This window comes from Microcebus murinus, chromosome 2 (assembly GCF_040939455.1).
Source record: "Microcebus murinus isolate Inina chromosome 2, M.murinus_Inina_mat1.0, whole genome shotgun sequence".
NCBI classification, from domain to species: Eukaryota; Metazoa; Chordata; class Mammalia; order Primates; family Cheirogaleidae; genus Microcebus; species Microcebus murinus.
The window spans coordinates 81,121,952-81,140,243 of NC_134105.1; the positions used below are offsets into that span (position 1 = coordinate 81,121,952).

Genomic DNA, 18,292 nt, shown 5'->3' on the forward strand with positions numbered 1-18,292 from the left:
TATGTTACGTGAACTACTATACACAGAGACGTATATAAACACACACTTCGAAAACAGAAACAAAGAAAAGTGGATCCTTCAGAATCTGTTTTTCTCACTGTTTTCTCTGGAATGGTGCATATGGATTAACTAGGTTGTTTTTTTCTTTCTTTTTTTTAAAGGTGGAATAATTTAAATAATTTGTTCTGCTTACTCTAAGGGTTGTTTAAGCTAGTGTTGTCAGAATTTAGCATGTATAAGAATCACATAGGAAGGCATGCTAAAATGCTGATCCTAGGTTATATCCCCAGAGAATCTGATTTAATAGTTCTGGGATGGAGCCCAGGAATCTGTTTTTTTTTAAAAATCTAAGTTACTCTAAGTGTTTCTGATGCAGATGGTCCTTGTTCTACGTTTTGGAAAAAACACTGGTCTCTGAAGTGTTTTCAAAGATAGATGTGCTGGAGCTTGGCTTACTAGTTTCTTTTTCTATTTTTAATGACTTGATCATGTAACTTTTAAATGTACTTGTGGTTTTGTATTCTCTTGTAATCTGTATAGCTTCACCTTTTATAAAATAACAGACTCTTTGTCCACTTTAAAATATTAGATCTGAGCAAGGGGTAGTTTTTAAAAGTTCTAAATCATTAGTTACAAAAGGAGTATGAAGTTTTTCCTTGTGTTGTTAAAAATATCAGTTCTTCCTTCTGAATTGTAAGAGCAGTCAGGTATACTTTTACTTTGTCAGAAAGTATCGCCATGAAACAACTTCGCCCAAGGTAGAGTTTTAGGAACAAATAAGTACCTATTAGGTAGAACTATTTGGGTTGTGGGTTGGGAATGGGAAGGAAAAAAGAAAAGTAAAAATACCTTTTTTTTCCTTGTGTTAAATAACTTTTTATGATAAGAGGAAAATAAAACCTACTAAAAATAACTGATTTTTCTTCTCTTATCTGAGATGTTAATCACTATGATATATTTTATGATAGGTATAGTTCCCAATGGGTTCTAACTGTAAATGTGCTATATTCCATTTTATATACATAATTCATTGTACATATAAAACTAATGTAAATTAGAATTCAAGAGGCATCTTTTGTGGGACATATTTTCATGTCATTCTAAGTATTTAGTTTCACTTCTAAGACAAAATTAAGGCAGTATTACCAATGTTATAGGATGATTTCTAGGTATACATTAAAAAAAAAATCAAAGGTTTCAAGCTTTCTCTTCTAGGTCAATAAGGATCATTTTGTAAGTAGGAGTTCCAAAAATGTATTGTAGATATTATTATTTAGTGTGGAAAAGCTAATTCAAATTCTGCTTTTAGGGATTACAACATGGATTTTTTGACTTTGAGACATTTGATGTGGATGAATACGAACATTATGAGGTTTGTACTTTTAAATTTTTTACAAAACATAATTTCATGCTGATTAATTTGTTTTTTCCCCTTTCATGCTCAGGTATTGCAAAGTGAGTGGCTGTTAAAGAAAAGCATTCTGGAATTTTCTATAGTTGTCAGCTTCATCCTTTCAGCTCTGGTTATTGCCTTTGAACCAGGAATCACCAAAATTTTAGTTTGAGAACATTCTATCGTCTATCTATCTATCTATCTATCTATCTAGTCTCTTAACAAACTTTTATTGACAGTCACTTTGTACCATGAGTTTATAAAAGAAGACAATTTAAAAGTATAGCTGGGTAATTAAATTATATGTTACATTTATTTTAAAATTCAGGTTTTATTTAAAACAAAACTGGATTTGTGTTTTATCATATTTTTCACCTTATAAATTTTAATTTGAAATATGGCTGAATTACTTAGGTCTAAAAGTTGGCTGAAATTTTTTCCCATGGCACCATTAGAAAGTTTTCGAATACGTCTTCTTGCCTGCTCACTGGTTCAGAGTTTATGCAAAGGGTGTCCATGCTAGGTTGTGCCAAAGGACACATTGAAGAAGAGCACTGTCTGAGTAGTAGAAGGAGGAGTCTAGAAGTAGTTAACTTTTCCTAAAAGATGAGAATCCTGTAGAATGTGAGGAGGCTTAACATTCTCTGAAAGTGAGCTCATCTGTTGGGCTTCTCCAGATGAGTAATACAGTTCATTATTGTCCTTAGTAAGACAGGGCAGCCCTCACATTATGGGCTCTAATCCAGCATACATCTACTTGGCTATCATGCTTACATGTTAAATTTAACTTATCTGAAAAGGAATTGATCATCTTTTACCCAAATATGGTCTTCTACTTTATTTGTTAATGGCATTGCCATCCTACTGTTCACTTAGACTCAAGACTAGAAACATCACTTTCTTTTCCTCGCTAATCTAGTGAGCATTTGAATTCCTGTTGCTGGTACCACACGATGTTATTATGTCTCTCCTTCCCCCTCTGTTCTTACTTCTTTTCCCCTGGCTCAGGTCTCACATCTTCTCCTGTGGACTATGTATTATGACCGTTCTCTACCTGAGCACTGTCCCCTCTCCTCCCAGGCTGTCTGGCACACACTCGACTGAGTGATCTTAAAACCGAGCTCTCATCTTGGCTTGTTCTTGGCCCCCAAACTGCCTTTTGTTCCCATTGCCCTGCTAAAATGAGGGTACACTCCCTTGTCCTGGCAGTCTTAGCTGTGATGATCTCCAGCCTGCTCTTCAGCCTTGTCTCCTGTTTCTTCACCGTACGCACTGTGTGTTCCCGCCCCTGCGAGCTGCTTATGTACTGTTTTCTGAATAGCTCTGTGCCCTGGCTGAGCTTGCTTTCTCCCAGATCCCCGTCTCCTTTACCTTTCCTCTCCTCCACTTGATGTGTGTTCAAACTCAGGCGTCACCTCTGAAGTATTCCCTCCCCCTCAATTTCATGTGTTGCGGTTTGTACTTTCCATTTTTCTTACATCATGGCTATTTGTGTACAAGCTTTATTCTCCTTATTAGATCAGAAATTCCCTATGGATGGGATTATGGCCAAATGGAAAAGCATATACTGTGTTCTTGGATAGAAAATCTTAACATCATAAAACTGCTGTTTTCCCCCCAAATGAACAAATTTAGTGCAATGTATTAACAATCACTAAAGAGTGTTCTCTGTTTTATACCCTAAAACCATTTTTTGGTAGCATTTTTAGCGGAGGCAAAAGGACCCTTACCTCAAAAAACTAGAAACAAAGGGAATATGCACTTATAAGGGAGAAGGTTGGATAATCTGTAGTATATATAAAAATCATGTCATATTATGTAGTTACTCAAAAAATGAATTGAACTGCAGCACTTGTCTTGGAATGATTTCTATAGTGTATTGTTAAAAAGAAAAGATACAGAAGAGTGCTTATAATCCCTTTTTAATAAAACAAACAATATTCTCATTCCATTCATGTAGGTCTATGTCTGTATTATATGGCCAGATTTACTTTGAAGCTAATGAAACTTAAATTTTAGAGATTTCCCCCAACCTCCATCCACTTGCATGGGTACCTTTTAAGGTCATATGCCTAATTTTGTGTTAATAATTTTGCATGTTTAAAGTAGGCTCCCAAATTAGATATGTTTTAGGGCCTTCCAAAACCTGAATCTCTGCCCCATGTAATGTAAGCATGGAGAAAAATATATGGTGAAACAGTAAAGCCATTTCAGTTGAGGGAGAGATCCAAGGTGAGTGATAGAGAGGAAGAAACAAATATCACACTAAAGAGAAAAAACTAGTTGACATTTTATTTATTCCTTCACTTCTCTCTCTCTCACCCCCCCCCAACTTTAATGGTATTATTGAGAGTTAGTTGAAAAAGCTATTGAAAAACCTGATGCAAACAAAACAATTTCATTCTTGGAAAGCAACCAACAAATAAGCAAAAATCTGGAAGAATGTGGTCATATGTTCACCTGAATTGACAATGATAACGACCAGGTATCAAGACGGAACAGTCAATTTTGATGAACACTTGAAAAGTTTTCTGCCAAACAACTTCCTTTTTGAGAATGATTTATCTATTCTATTGTATAAAGCCTATAGAATAGAAAACCACAATAAAAGTGTGATTGGCAGTTGCTGGCATTTCATAAATGTTTTCTTAAGGAATAAATGAATAAATAAAGGAGCTCTTTTCTGACAATCCGTGAGCCCAGTCATTTGCTGTCATAACTTCTCTTGCTATTTGCCCTGGTCTAGTGAGTCTGGACATTTGGTGGGCTTGTGGATTAGCTGAATCCATACATTTCATTAGCTCCAACAAAGTTGGTATTCCAAGGAAGGTATGGTAGTTTTCAAAGTAAAATTTGATTGTTGACAGCAGTTGGTGAGAATGTAAGCCTTAGATGATTGGGTGATGTTCAGGATGCTGCTTTGCAAAGGCACTTTTTTACTAAATACACTTAATATATAATATGGCTGAAGAAAAAGCCTAAACCAATAAGACTGCGTCTGTATGTGAGATTAAAGGGGAATCTTATGATAAGAAAGCTACTTATAAATGCTACTAATGATGAGGTCAGCAGAGCATGGGAAATGCTTGTATAAAGTCTGCAGATACCTCTGCTCATTCTGCAAAAGGTTATATCTATCTTCCTCCTGGAATTCAAGTGCCTAAAGCAGCACTGTTCAATAGAAATATGAGAGTCTCATTATATATCCTAAATACTCTAGTAGCCACATTTAGAAAAACTAAAAAGGAATGATGAAATTAATAATATATTTTACTTAATGCAATATATCTAAAATATCATTTCAACATGTAATCAATGTAAAAATTGTTAGTGAGGTATTTTACACTTTTCCCCCCTTTGAATTTAGCCTCTGGAACCCAGTGTGTAGTTTATACTGTGGCGTAGCTTAATTTGGACTAGCCACTTTTCAAGACACGGTAGCCACATGCAGCTAGAGTACAGATTCTGCAAGAAGGACAGGCTAGCCAATGTACAGTGCACTCATGTCCATCAGAGTGACATGAAGCCTAGGAGAGGCAGAAGAGATTGTATATCCTTACTTCATATGATATAATTGTTCACACGAGGGTTAATTTCAAGGCCCTGTCATATTTAGAAGGCTTGGGGTGAGACACCTCAGGCTCTTGCTTTATTTTCATGTGACTTGCAAATGGCCTATTACATTTTGATAAACAACACCAGGCCTTGTCTTCCATCTTGCAAAAATATTTTCCAAAATGTGGTCTTTCCAGGTCCTTTGCCAAGCTGTTGTGGAACTGTGCAGTTCCTCACATTTGCACTTACCGAGCAGATATAATTCTGGCAGCTAAGCTGGGAAGGTTCAGAAAAGTAACTGCAAGGTAGTGGTCCAAAAGCTTCCTCTCGGAATCAGTGTCAAAACATTTGTATTTTCCGAAGAGATTTCTTAAGGTATTCTCAAAGAATCTGAAAACTGAGAAAACAGCCTCTCCTTTGAAATCTAGCCATGGATCAGTTCAGTTCAGAAGAATAAAAATAGACCTTTTGTCATAGGGAGAAATAATGAAAGTGAAAGAGCTTGAGCATCCAATTAAATTATGTACCTGTGGATATGTGAGGAACTGTACACTCTCCAGTAATAAAGTTTAGTGGTTAATGCTAGTGTAGGATTATGTTATCCTTGAAAGAACTTGAAGTAGCACCCATATATAGAGTTTGCCTTCAGTCAACTTTTTTTTTTTCTATTTTTGGTGGGGTAACTGTCCTTACCAAACAATACTTTTCCTAAACACCAGTGATCACTAATGATGCTACTCTTAAGCAGTTGTTACGCATCAGATAGAATTTGAAGTTGTCTTTAGTTGGTTATTTTAGTTGTTCCTGAGAGGCTTTCTACTGTTGGCCAGAAGGCTTGCCATTTTTGATGATGTCCGTATGTTGGTCATACACAGATGAACTCGCAGAGAAGCACAGAGGAAGTGTTATCCTGTAGCAGTACCCTGTTGTTAGTTGGGAATGGGGGAAGAAATGCAGAGAAATGGCACTTCAGTGGCAGCATTTGGGGGTGCCTCATTACTGTGGCTTCCATTTGTTACCCCATTCTAAACTTGGCCCATGCAATTTCAAGGCGCTGCCTTAAATACCCTTTTGGGGATTAGATAGAGCTTAAAGTTCAAAAACGACTTTAAAACTGAGAAATTACTTTGACTTCTTTCTCTGAGTTATTTTCTATCTGCCATTATCTTCTTCTCCCAATAAAGCATTCTTTTTTTTGGGGAGGGGGAACCCCCAACTTTCTGTGAGGTAGTTTTGTCAGTATGAAGATATTTTCCGGAATATCAAGCTGTTACTATTGCCTTGACCCTGTGCTTTTACACACTGCCCAACCTGGGCCCCTTCATTACCTTAGCCTGCTTGATGGAAGTCCGAGCCTCACTTGGCGACCACTTGCCCCATGACAGCACCGGTGACTGCCTGCTGGAGAGCAGAGTTACCGCACAGGGCTTCCTTTTGTTTCTTTCTTCATGGTGCCAAGAGAAAATGATAATATTTACTCAATACCCTGTGAGTATAGCTCATAGCTGTTGGCGACTGGCCCAGGGATTCTGGCTACCCAAGTCCCTGCCCGGGCAACTCCATCTGGTCACACTGGTTGGGAAGCTTTGTTTTGCAGAAATAATGGTGCACAGATGAGCATTTGTTATATGAGTCAAGAAGCCACATTATACTCCTTATGGCCTCACTCTCACAACTTTTCAGTTCATTTATTGAACAGACGTTAAGTGCCTCCTATTTGCTCAGTATATTTGCTAGGTCCAATTTCTTTTTTTTTTTTCCAGGAGACCACTAGTAATTTTATCTCTCCATATGTAGGGTTGGAGCCTTTGCTCTTGTCACCTGATACCCTAGAATCCATATGTTCTTGTGGCTCATTCTGCAGAAGTTATCATAAGCGCCATTTTCATGCTTATCGAATTAATTGTCTACACAGAATTTCTCACTGATCCATAACAGGCTGAATGTGGAATATTCTCCTCAGACATTGTAGCATTTCACAGGTCACCCTTATTGCTGTCTTTATCTAAGGGTGCCCTTTTGGGAAAAGAGCATTTCTATTTTATAAAGCGATTTCCCACGATCGTAGCCACATTACAATGCAGCCCATCTGGGAACTGTGTATGAGAAAGCATTGGTCCGTTCTGGATTCCTGGGATTGGGTCTTTCTTGAATCTTGGGCCTCTTTGATCAAGTCTTCACATTACTATCAGAGTGTAGGTTTTAAAAATTAAGGCTGATTATATTATTCCCGTTTTAAGTCCTTCATGGGCTCCATGCTGACTAAAAGTGTGGAGGAAATGCAGACTCCTTACTATGGCACAAAAGGTGCTTGATGTGGGCTTGTCCCTCCTCTCCACCCTTGTCCTTTCCCATTTCTTCCTCATACCTGCATTCATGTAGCTTCCCGGATGGCGGTGCTTCTTCATGATTTTGTGTCTGTGGACATGCTCTTGCTTCCTCCTGCGTGTGAGCTCCTCTTTCTGGTCCACTGTGTTTATGTGGCTGACAGTCCTCAGTTCTACGGAAGCTGTTCTCATAGCCTTGCATGGTACTCTGTTTGCACACCTGGTCTTCCCTGTACTCTGTGAGTACTTTCAGGCAGGAACTGTGTCTTATTCCTCTTTGTTTGAATAAGTAACCTAGTAGCACGATACATTCATACTGGGCATTAAATGTTTTGAAACCAAAGAACTAGTGAATAAATGAGTGAATGAATACTAAAAACAGGAGTATACGACATTTCAAGATATTTTATGTGACCTGTTTTCAGTGGAAAAGTGACTAAGATATGTTAATTAAGAATCCAACCTGATTTTGCATAATACTCCCCAGGGGACAAATTTACCGTGGTAGACAACTTCTTGAAATGACGTTTCTTTCTTTCATCACCAGCTAATCGGTGCTACAAGAGTAAAGTTTTTCTTAAAACAGTTATTTACAACATGGATTGCTGGATATGTAATCTAAGGCTAGGTCTGCATGTATCATGTAATTTAGTTTAATATATGCCTGGGGACTGTCTCCAGGGTGACTATATCGTCCTTCATTGCATAAGTAAATTATCAGACTTACCAGGTGGTGTAGACTCCTGACCATTGCCCCTTAGCGTGTACCTGTAGAACCAGTAACGTTTATTAGGCTTCCTATCTCTCAACCAGTCAGTCACCTCCGGTCAACAGCAGGAGTTGGTGATGTTGAATGCCCAAGTTATGATGTTTCAAGATGTTGCTTTGGATTGGAATTTGTATGGCAGATTATTAATAGAATGTAATCTGGATGCTGCTTGGTCTTTTTCATGGATTATGGAACTAGAAGAATGGGAATTCTTGCTAAAGGATTTGGGTCATGCAAGCCCCAGAATGGAAGCGTGTGGGCATGTCCTCACCACTTGGAACAATTAAGGAGGTGTGTCTCCCATGGTGATTTGACTATTAGAAGAATTCCCCTGGAGCCATCCAATTGAGTACACCACTCAAAGGCCACAAGTTTAAGGAAACAAAATTACTTCCTGGCCACTGCATCTGCAAAAGTGGAGGGACCCACAGTGTTCCCACAGCTACAAACGAGTTCTATCCATTGTTCAGACATCTTGTTGGTTAAGTCTGTACAATGTTTTTGAGGTCCACCCTGTCCTAAGCAATTCCTCGTGGGTTTTTTCCTCATCTTTAATTATTGTTTGGTCTCTGTTTCCTCTTTTATCTCCAGACTTCCTTAGAGAGCAGTCTTGACTCTAATTATGGTCTGAACTCCACTGAAACTGATCTTGCTAGCACAGGAATTAGCAAAACCGAGTGGCTCTGCTTGGTCTTCTTCCTACTTGATTTGCTCTGTGGCCACTCCCTAATTTGCCTTCCTTCCCTAACTCATAAGGCTCTCTTTCATCTCTCCTCCCTCCGTGTCTGGCCATCTTTCTCAATCTCCCCCGCAAGTCCTTTCTCTTCCTTTGCCCACCCTTATATGCTGCTGTTCCCAAGGGCCTCATGATTTCTGGTTATATACACTTTCTAGGATTGAGTGCACCTGTTTCCAAGTTATAAAACCATGTATGTGCTGCTGAGCCCCAATCATTATGTCTTTAACCCTGGAATACTATCTGCAAATGCGCACTGTATTTTTGCTCCCCGTTATTGTATCAAGCACAGGTATTCACTGGTCTGGATTGTCAGACAGGTCCCCTAAATGTTCACCCTCCCCCATGGCTCTCCTGCTGTCCCTCCCCCCCGCCCCCCCAGCTATTGCAGCAGAACTGGAGCAGTCATCCACACGAGACACTCACTCCTCCTTCCCTCCACCACACTGTTCTCTCAAAGGCAAATCTAAGTTAATAATCTAGAGTTTGATTATGATGTGACGTCAAATGGCATGTCAACTTGATTTAAACCAAATAGTTCAAAGGTTTACTTTATAAGCTCATAAAGTACCAACCTTCACAGTATATTTGCGTTTATATAACACAGCTATACTGTCAACACTTGCTTTATTGTTTTAGAAGTTAGGGAAATATAAAGGAGGCACTTTTAAAATGAATTTAAAAAAGACGTTGTATCTTTTTAAAATTTTACAATAAAAATATTTCATAATAGTCTTTGTGCCACCATTACACTTCTTATGGACTTCTATTATAGTACTTAAAGTTTAATGCAACTTTTTCTTCAATGAGCAAAATGGAGACGATAACACCTACCTCATAGGGTTGCTCTGAGGATTAAATGAGTTGCATGGACTAGAGTAGTTTCTAGCACAGTCAGCGGTATACATGAATTTGCTGCCATTATCATTACCCTTGTTTGTCCCTCCCAGTTCCCTTTGGACTCCTTAAAAGCACAGAGAGAAAGCTTTTTATTATTTTGTGTGCAGCAGCAAGTTGTAGTCCTTGATATATAAAAAAAATGCTCAGCAAATGTTTGAATGAATGTTGAATTGAACTTCAAAATTGTTTCTCCATGTAGTCTTAGAAAACATACCTGTTGATAAAAGGAAACCGATCTTGTAATTGTCAACCTCAAAGACTATCTTTTCTATCTTACCTGTGGGTTTATGACAATGGTGAGAAGGACAAATATTTTTCAGTGTTTGGACTGAAATATATATTTGTGACCATTATAATAGAAACATAGATATATTACTTAGAAGTTATAAAAATTCATGCTTTCAAGTCCAATTATAGTTTAAACGCACCAGGAGAATTATCTATTCAAAACAAATCTAGTAAATCTTTTGTAGACTGAAGAATCCTATGGTAAAGTGAATAATAGCACCTAAAATATTAATTTCAGGAATTCAGATTTTTTATTTCAGGGTTTTCCTATAGTGAAGAACATTTATAGTTGTTCTACATAGTATTTGGTAAGTAGTAGGCTTTAGATTAGAAGAGGTTAAATCATACTTTTACCTCATCCTTGCTTAAGTATTTGTTTACCCAGTGTGGTAGGGTTGGAAAGTACCTTAAGTTGCTGTCTCATCTAGATTTCTTTGAAGACAGAGAGAGAGAGAGAGAGAGAGAGAGAGAGAGAGAGAGAGAGAGAGAGAGTTTGTAGTGTTGAATTAGAAAAACTAATTTGTGTCATGTATTTTATTATTGATAAATATTGACATTTGTATTAGTAACTATGAAAGAAGGCATAGATATTAATTTTGGAAGATTACCAAAGTAAGCTTATATTAGTTCAGTTAAAAGCTGTAACTTTTATTAATTTTTTTAGATTTAGATCTAAGGCCTAAATATCTTTGTTTATTCCATCAACCTTATCCAACCTGCTGAATATAGCCCAGTGTTATCTAATGTTTATCATTTTGTGTAGGAAGATTGAGAACATATCCTTTTGGTTCTGAGTAAATGTATTTTAGTGAGTCCCTTGCCTCTCTGAACATGATTGGTTATAAAAAGTTACTGTTTAACCAAACAGATGTCTATAATCCAAGTAAGCAGATACCCCACAATATATTTATCTAGCCTACTTGGTGGTCAAGAATACAGAAATAGTGAACATGGAAACCTGTTTTCTTTTACTGTTCGTAAAGAATTGGTTTTGGTCTTGATTAGAATATACCTATATTCTTGAATCTTTAAGTAGTATTTTAAGCTTAAGAATTACTCATGAGGAATAGTGGATCATTAATTTGAGACTTTTATTTAAACAAGAAAATATTTAATTACCATAAAGAATTATATATATGTATGTTTTTTTCAAATTGTTATGAATAGCTATGTTCAAGGTTTAATTTGGCATGTTTACTCCTCATAAAACTCATAGTGTCTCTAAGATTTTACTTAGGGCATTCTGGAGATGCTATGTTTGTTACAATTAGATTGATACAATCAGACATTTATAAGTTGTCATGTAAAGTTTCATTTATAACTTTTTAGAACTCTGCATTTTAAAAATGAAAATTACACAGTCAAGTTTTGATTTTCACAGAAATAGTAACAGGTAATGTAAATAATTAAAGCAGTGACCCCAGATTTTCTTGATAGCATTATTATAACCTATTCAACAAATATTTATTGAGTTCTTATAGCAGAGTGCAGACCCTATAATTGGCTCACATTCCTACCATTGTGGTCCCTGAGATGTAATGGGGTGGGAGAGAGCTTTCCGTGTGGGTAGCCTGGGATGGCGCTGTGAAGAGCACCGTGTTGCGCCCCTGCCCTGAGGATGGAGACTAGGTTGAGGGTGGGGGTGGGTGGCTGGTGGTGGTAAAGAAGGCATAAGTGAAGAAGTGATACAAATATTTTGTGATACATTGCACAGATGCCTCCCAGTTACCTGCAAAATCTTGGGTACCCTGAGCCCTGCCCCACTGTCCCATGGGTCCAGGCACATGGGGAAGGGAAGAAAGCAGAGGAGATGGTGGAGCTATGGGAGAGGGCTTGGCCCCTTTCTTGGTCTTTAAGCCTTTTCTGAGGTTCGCTTAGCATGTATAGACTAGAGACTGACAACTGGTGATCAGAGTCAGCCCACAGGTATGTTTTATTTGGTTTCAGAGTATTTAAAATCTTTTTTTTTAACTTGTTGTAGGTGTATATATATATATATATATATATATTTTTTTTTTTTTTTTTTTTGAGACAGAGTCTTACTCTGTTGCCTGGGCTTGAGTGACGTGGCATCAACCTAGCTCGCATCAACCTAGCTCACAGCAACCTCAAACTTCTGGGCTTAAGCAGTCCTCCTACCTCAGCCTCCCAAGTAGCTGGGATCACAGGCGTGTGCCACAACGCTCAGCTAATTTTTTCTATTTTTAGTAGGGACAGGGTCTTGCTTTTGCCTCAAGTGATCCTCCCGCCTCGGCCTCCCATAGTATTGGGCTTACAGGCATGAGCTACTGTGCCTGGCCTTTAAAATCTTAAAGTAGTTGACATTTTAAAAATAGATTTCACATGAAAATCCAGATGGAAGGTCAGCTGCATTCAGTTGGCTTTCCTGCAAGGTGACCAATTAGCTAGAGCTAAGGAGCATCTGCCTTTATGTATGTCACCTGTCTGACCCTTGTTTGGGTTTGTTGCCCCTGTGATATACCTTGGCTGACTCTGGTTTTTGCATACTTTGAGGGTTTGATGAGCCTCTAACCTTCACTCCTGCCTCCTGCTGTTTCCCAGTCTAAAAATCAGCATTGACAGCAGATACCAGCCTATAAAAACAGAAAAAAAATTGGAAGTGTGTTCATCATGAATCTGATATTTACAGATTTTTTTTTCCACTGTTTTAAAGTAAGTTTACCATGTTCATGGAAAGTGGTTACATTTTCCATTTTCTCTTACCTCCCTTTATTTATTGCTGGGACAAGCAGTGTTTGTTTTCATTTCATTGCAGAGTGACCAGGAGACAAACGTATTTTAAGCAAAATACCTCTATCATAAATAAAGTTTTCTGAAATTTTCATACAGTCTAGACAGAAAATTTTCTGAAGTGGATTGAATTCATAAACAGCATTTTGAGAATCAGATACATGTTTTTATTTTAAGCTATATTATTTTGTTTTCATTTATGTTCAATTTGCACTAAGTGTGAAAAGCAGTTTTATGTGTACGGGTTTACTATATTGTATAAGAATTATAAAATATTTTTCTTCTCTTTTCTCACAAAATTCTGCCAGCGAGTTGAAAATGGTGACTTCAACTGGATTGTTCCAGGAAAATTTTTAGCATTTAGTGGACCACATCCTAAAAGCAAAATTGAAAATGGTAGGTTTTTCTTTCCTTTATCATTCAAAAATTTATTTTAGTTCATCTTCTTTAATTTCTTAATTTCCTCAGATAATCCTTTCCTTTGATAATATTCTCCAAAGTATTAACAATTAAAAAAGTAGTAACTAGTGTGTTAAATATTATACGTCCAGTAGGTGGAGCTGTAATCACTGTTTTAAAACTAAGACATTTTTAGGTTGCCTTAAATAGTATGTTGAAACCAATAAGCAGATTGCTAGAATTCTATCAGTGGTTCTTAGATTTATTGGCAGTAGGAGTCCCACATATCAAGGTATTCTTTGGGGAATACCATATTGAGTAACGATGGTAGCAGTAAGTGTCATTTATTGAGTACTTATTAAGTGCTAGTTACTACGTAATCATAGCATTATTTCGTTTAATGCTCACACAACTCTATGAGATGTAGATATTATTGTCTCCATTTTTACAGAGGAATGAATTGAGGCTTTATTAGTAGGGAATTTGTCCAAGATCATAAAGTTAAGGCCGAACTTTTACTCAACCCAGAACTGGGCTCCTAAACATTGCTGCTGCACCTGATATTTTTAGTTCTGTTGTGACAACTAGGAACAGTTTTCTAGCTGATAGTAATTAAATTACTTATTTGCAATATATGGATAGCCATGGGCATACATATTCAGGAAAAAAAAATAAAAGCAAGACAAAAAATAAACCTGTTAAATAAAATATGATCAGCTATGCAAGGTTTTGCATTAATACTTATTTTCTACTTACACATTTTTTTCCCATCTGCTAACATTCCCTAGAAGAAAAGTAATGATACACATGAAAGATTTAAGAATAATTTATGGAAGTACATAAAATTTAAAAAATATTATTCATGAACACAATACTCCTGTTTTGCTCTCTCTGATCACAGAGGTGGAACACCAGTGTTCTGAGGGAACCTAATTTGAACCCCCTGGTCGAGGTTTATTCTTCTTTTATCATCATCATCATCATCATCATCACCACCAGTTATTTCTTCTGAAATGTAGTTTCATTGTGTATTGTTATTCATGCATTTAGATTTTATAATTTGTTTGAGTTTCCACAAACATGCTTATCATTTCATACCTGTGACATATCTAACAGGGAACTCTGCTTGAATCATGGTTTTTCTTTGTGGATGGGCAATCCAGGTCTAGAGAGTTAACAGGAGACCTCTATGGTGAAGCCAGACTTAGATCATCTTATTATAAGAAAAAAAATCTTTTTTACTCTGGACATTGATTAATTAACCTTTGTCATGTTGGGTTTTGGGGAATAATATGCTGCGAACCCAAGGGAACTGCTTTCTGACAGTTGATCTTTGAGATAAGATTGATTAAACCTGCTTTCTGTGCAAAATTATCAGACTCAGTCCTAGGAAATCTTAGTAGGGGCATTGTGTCAGTGGTGGCTTTATTGTTGGGTATTTGTTTGGCAAAGTTGAAAGAAATTCGCTATTTGGGATTCATGTATTTGACCAAGTTTTCCTCAAATGGAAGTTGAGAAGTAAAATTTAAAAAGTCATTTAAAATGTTTTTATATAGGTAATATGTATGTATTCATAAAAAGAAAAGAAAATGCAGATGAACTGCTAAAAATCATAAAAGTGACCTATAATTCTACCCAAGTTTACTAGTTTTATTAGTTGGTGGTAGGTGATTCTAACTTCTTCCATTGGCCTTTCTGTATTTATTTGTATACATTTTAACTCTCGATGTATATACACATTTTATATGTGTATGTATACACCCATTAGAAATTTTTTTTAATAAAAATGAGGTCATAATTGCTGTCTTATAGCCAGCTTTTTTCTCTTAACATTTCACAGACTTCTTTCCATGGCAGTAAATGTAGATCCACATTATTATTTTCGATGACTGCATTGTATATTGTTTAACCATATGATTGTGCCATATTTTGTTAATTTATTTTTGAATGAGACCTAAATTGTTTAGTTTTTCAGTTTTTTAAAAACTGTTGTGGTTGGCAAACATGTTCATACATCTTTTTAAAGCTCTAGTTTCTTTTCTAAATTTTTAGAAGTAGAATGAGTAGTTAAAAGATATGCATATTTTCTGTAATCATTCCTAATTGTCAAAAATCTTAAAAAAATTTTTTGGTCCTATATTGTAATATGGGGAAAAACTTAGAGCCAACATTTATTTACCTGCCAGGAGTGGTGCTAAGCCTCTTGTACACACATCATCTGTTTAATAACCAGAACCATCCTCTGGAGGAGGTGGTATTTATTTTATGGAAGAGAAGATGGAGGCTTAAAGGAGTTACCTAACTTGCCCAAGTTCATACAGCTAATAAGTGGCAGTGTATGGATTCAAGCATAGGGTTTATTTGATTCCAAATTCTGTGTTCTTTTTAATTTTATTATAGAGGACATGACATACATGCTCTGTAGAAAATTTAAGTAGTAGAGAATAAAACTCTTTAAAAAATTATATAATCAAGAAATAACAACTGTTAAGATATTGCTCTCTTTTTTTCTATGCAGATATTGTGCCCTCTCATATTGAGAAAAAAGGTCTGAAAGTGCTACTGCCTAATATTTGTCTGCTTTTGTGATGTCTAGAATAATTTCATTTAAGGCTGCCATTGATAAAATATTGATGTTTTACTGGAATCCTTAAGACCTGATAATCATTGGAAGCTTCATTTTTTTTTGTAAAGGACTTTGTAAATATTTTTGAACTTAAGAAAATAATTTTGTGATGGATGGAATTAATAAATTTGATCCAATTACAGTGAGATCTTGGTCTTGGTATTTTTTTTTTTTTAACTGAGTTGAGAAGCCGTGTGTTTTCCTGAGGAGGCCAAAAGTCATTTTAGGGGTTTGTTAGTAGAAAAGCTGAGATTTTAAAGGGATTAACAATCAATTAGCTGTTGCTAGGAGGTATCAAAAGGAAGCCCTAACATCTTGGGATTTGGGCAGGATGCATTAGAAGAGTCTTAAGTATGTGTTGTGTCAACAGAAAACAACCATCAGTTTCTTTCAGCCATCTTGATTCACATTGTTTTCATAGTGGTGAGACGAGCCCAGCTTTTTTTGTTAAATAATTTTGAATTGATAAATGAATGATAGCAGAATGAAACATGTTTTGGATTTCAAATTTTCTGAAAAAAAATCTCTCTTAAGGGGCAGTATCACCTAATTTTATTTAAACACATGCACCAAACATACATATACAGAGAAAGATAGCTTGAGACTGAGAACCCCAACAATTTGAAACGGCAGCCTGCTCATTTAAATGAGAGAAGCCTCTGTAAAGAGCCCAGGCAGGAAGAAGTCTGGCTGCATCCCTTGCTGGCTGTGTGAACTTCAGTGAGCTCCACAACTTCTCTGAGCATGAGTTTTCTTGTATTAATATATCACAATGGAGGAAATATAATGGACATTGCAGGTATCTAGTGAGGATTAGAAATATTGTATGGACTGCTGTGCACAGTATCGGGCACATAATTCAATAATAGGTGCTTATTAGATAGCAGATACTATGAGTATATTTTTATTATGAACAAACCTAATTAACATTTTGTCTCTCTACATTTGCCTGCTCAATTTGAAGTTTTTATTTTTAATAATGGATGAGTGGACTAGTTACTTGACTCTGCTGTTCTTTGGTTTCTTAACTTTCAGATGAGGGCCTGGGAAGAGATGCATTTTAAAAGCTCTGAAATTCTGTTTCTTTGATCAGTTCAACTCCTGGGCTCTGCTTGTGCGTCTCTGATGCCAGGGCGCCATCTAGTGGCCAGATAGAGTAGGGGTCAGATGAACTCTATCAGCTCTGGGTAGGCTGGTGCACAGTGCTAAAACCGGTCTCCCACAAATAGCATCCAAATACATCGATAACACCTACAAACAGTACCTAGTTTCCATTTCTTAAAGTTATAACTCATTTGAAACAGATTCAAGGATTTTTATAAAACCTGTTCACTGACTCGAGGACGTACAGCTCCTAATGTTCATGTCACGTTCTCTTGTTCGGAGGCCTAACAAACAGAGACAAGTTGAGTCTTACTTGAAATCAGCCCCAGCCCAGGTGTTAGAGTCTGACCTCAGGGTTCAAATGCTGGCTCTACCTCTCAATAGCTGTGTGTGCATGGCCAGTTCACTGTCCAGCCATCAGTAATTGAATAATTGCAGGGTTTACGGAGATAATCCACTTAGCATAGTGCCTAGCACATAGTAAGTGCTTGATAGATGTTAGGTGCAATCATTGTCATTATTGTTATTATTTTCAATGTTCTTTGGCATAATTGGACAATTCTGTTCAGCATTCCTTTCTTAAAAGCTGTCCATCATTTCTCTTAATAGTCTGTTTAGGTATATTAGCTATCCTGCCATTTACTCCTGATGGAAATCCATGTATCAAAAGAGAGATTCTTACAGCCTTGGTTTTGGGGGGAGGGGATAGACACTAAACCAACCATTAGCACACTGGGTGACAGGTGCCATCATCTCCATGGTGTGCTGGGAACACAGAGGCAGATGCTCTCTGCCTGCCACACCTAGAGAAGGCTTCCCAAGTGTGTTTGTGAGCCCTTCTTTCCATTTCTCACATGATAGAAAAACTATTATTTCCTCATGTGAACCACAGTCCTTTTCCCCTTTAGGCTATATATCTGTTGCTGGGAAATAATTCGAGCAAATAAACCAACTAAGTAAATAAACTTGATTTTTGCAAGTAGAAAGCATGTGTTTTCTCTACATGTGTGTACAAGTTACTCTTTCTGCACAGAAGATTTTAAATAAGCTCTGTATTATCTGTTTGCTCAAAAGCAACATGACCTGTGAAAATCATGTATGTGGATTAGTTAGGCCTGCCTTCCAGTACTTTCTCTATCCCTTGTATGACTTTGGCCAAGTATCCCAGTTGGGGCTCTGGTTGCAGGCAGAAGAAACAACTCTGGTAAACTAAACCAAAAAGCCATTTACTGGAATATGTTGGATAGCTCACAGACTTCAAGAGAAGTCTGGGAATGAGGCTTAGAAAATAAGCAAGGTAAAAGGGAGAGAGTATGTCAGCAAGAATATGGGCCCCACATTAGGTATTTCAAACAGAAGGAATTTAATACAAGGAATTTGTTACTAAGAAGACTAAAGTTTAAAAAGGCAACCCTGAAGAAGCTAGAGTATTATGGAGAAAACA

At 36.9% G+C, this 18,292-nt stretch overlaps 1 protein-coding gene across 6 annotated transcripts in view; it reads left to right on the top strand.

Moving 5' to 3' along the window:
• CDC14A (cell division cycle 14A) overlaps positions 1 to 18,292 on the top strand; it is a 164,153-nt gene that overhangs the window by 79,303 nt on the left and 66,558 nt on the right. For all 6 annotated transcript variants that reach the window (XM_012748620.3, XM_012748612.3, XM_012748614.3 and 3 more), the window contains 2 exons: positions 1,310 to 1,372; positions 13,028 to 13,115. In XM_012748620.3, the coding sequence (XP_012604074.1) occupies positions 1,310 to 1,372; positions 13,028 to 13,115 (151 nt within the window). The remainder of the gene's footprint in view (positions 1 to 1,309; positions 1,373 to 13,027; positions 13,116 to 18,292) is intronic.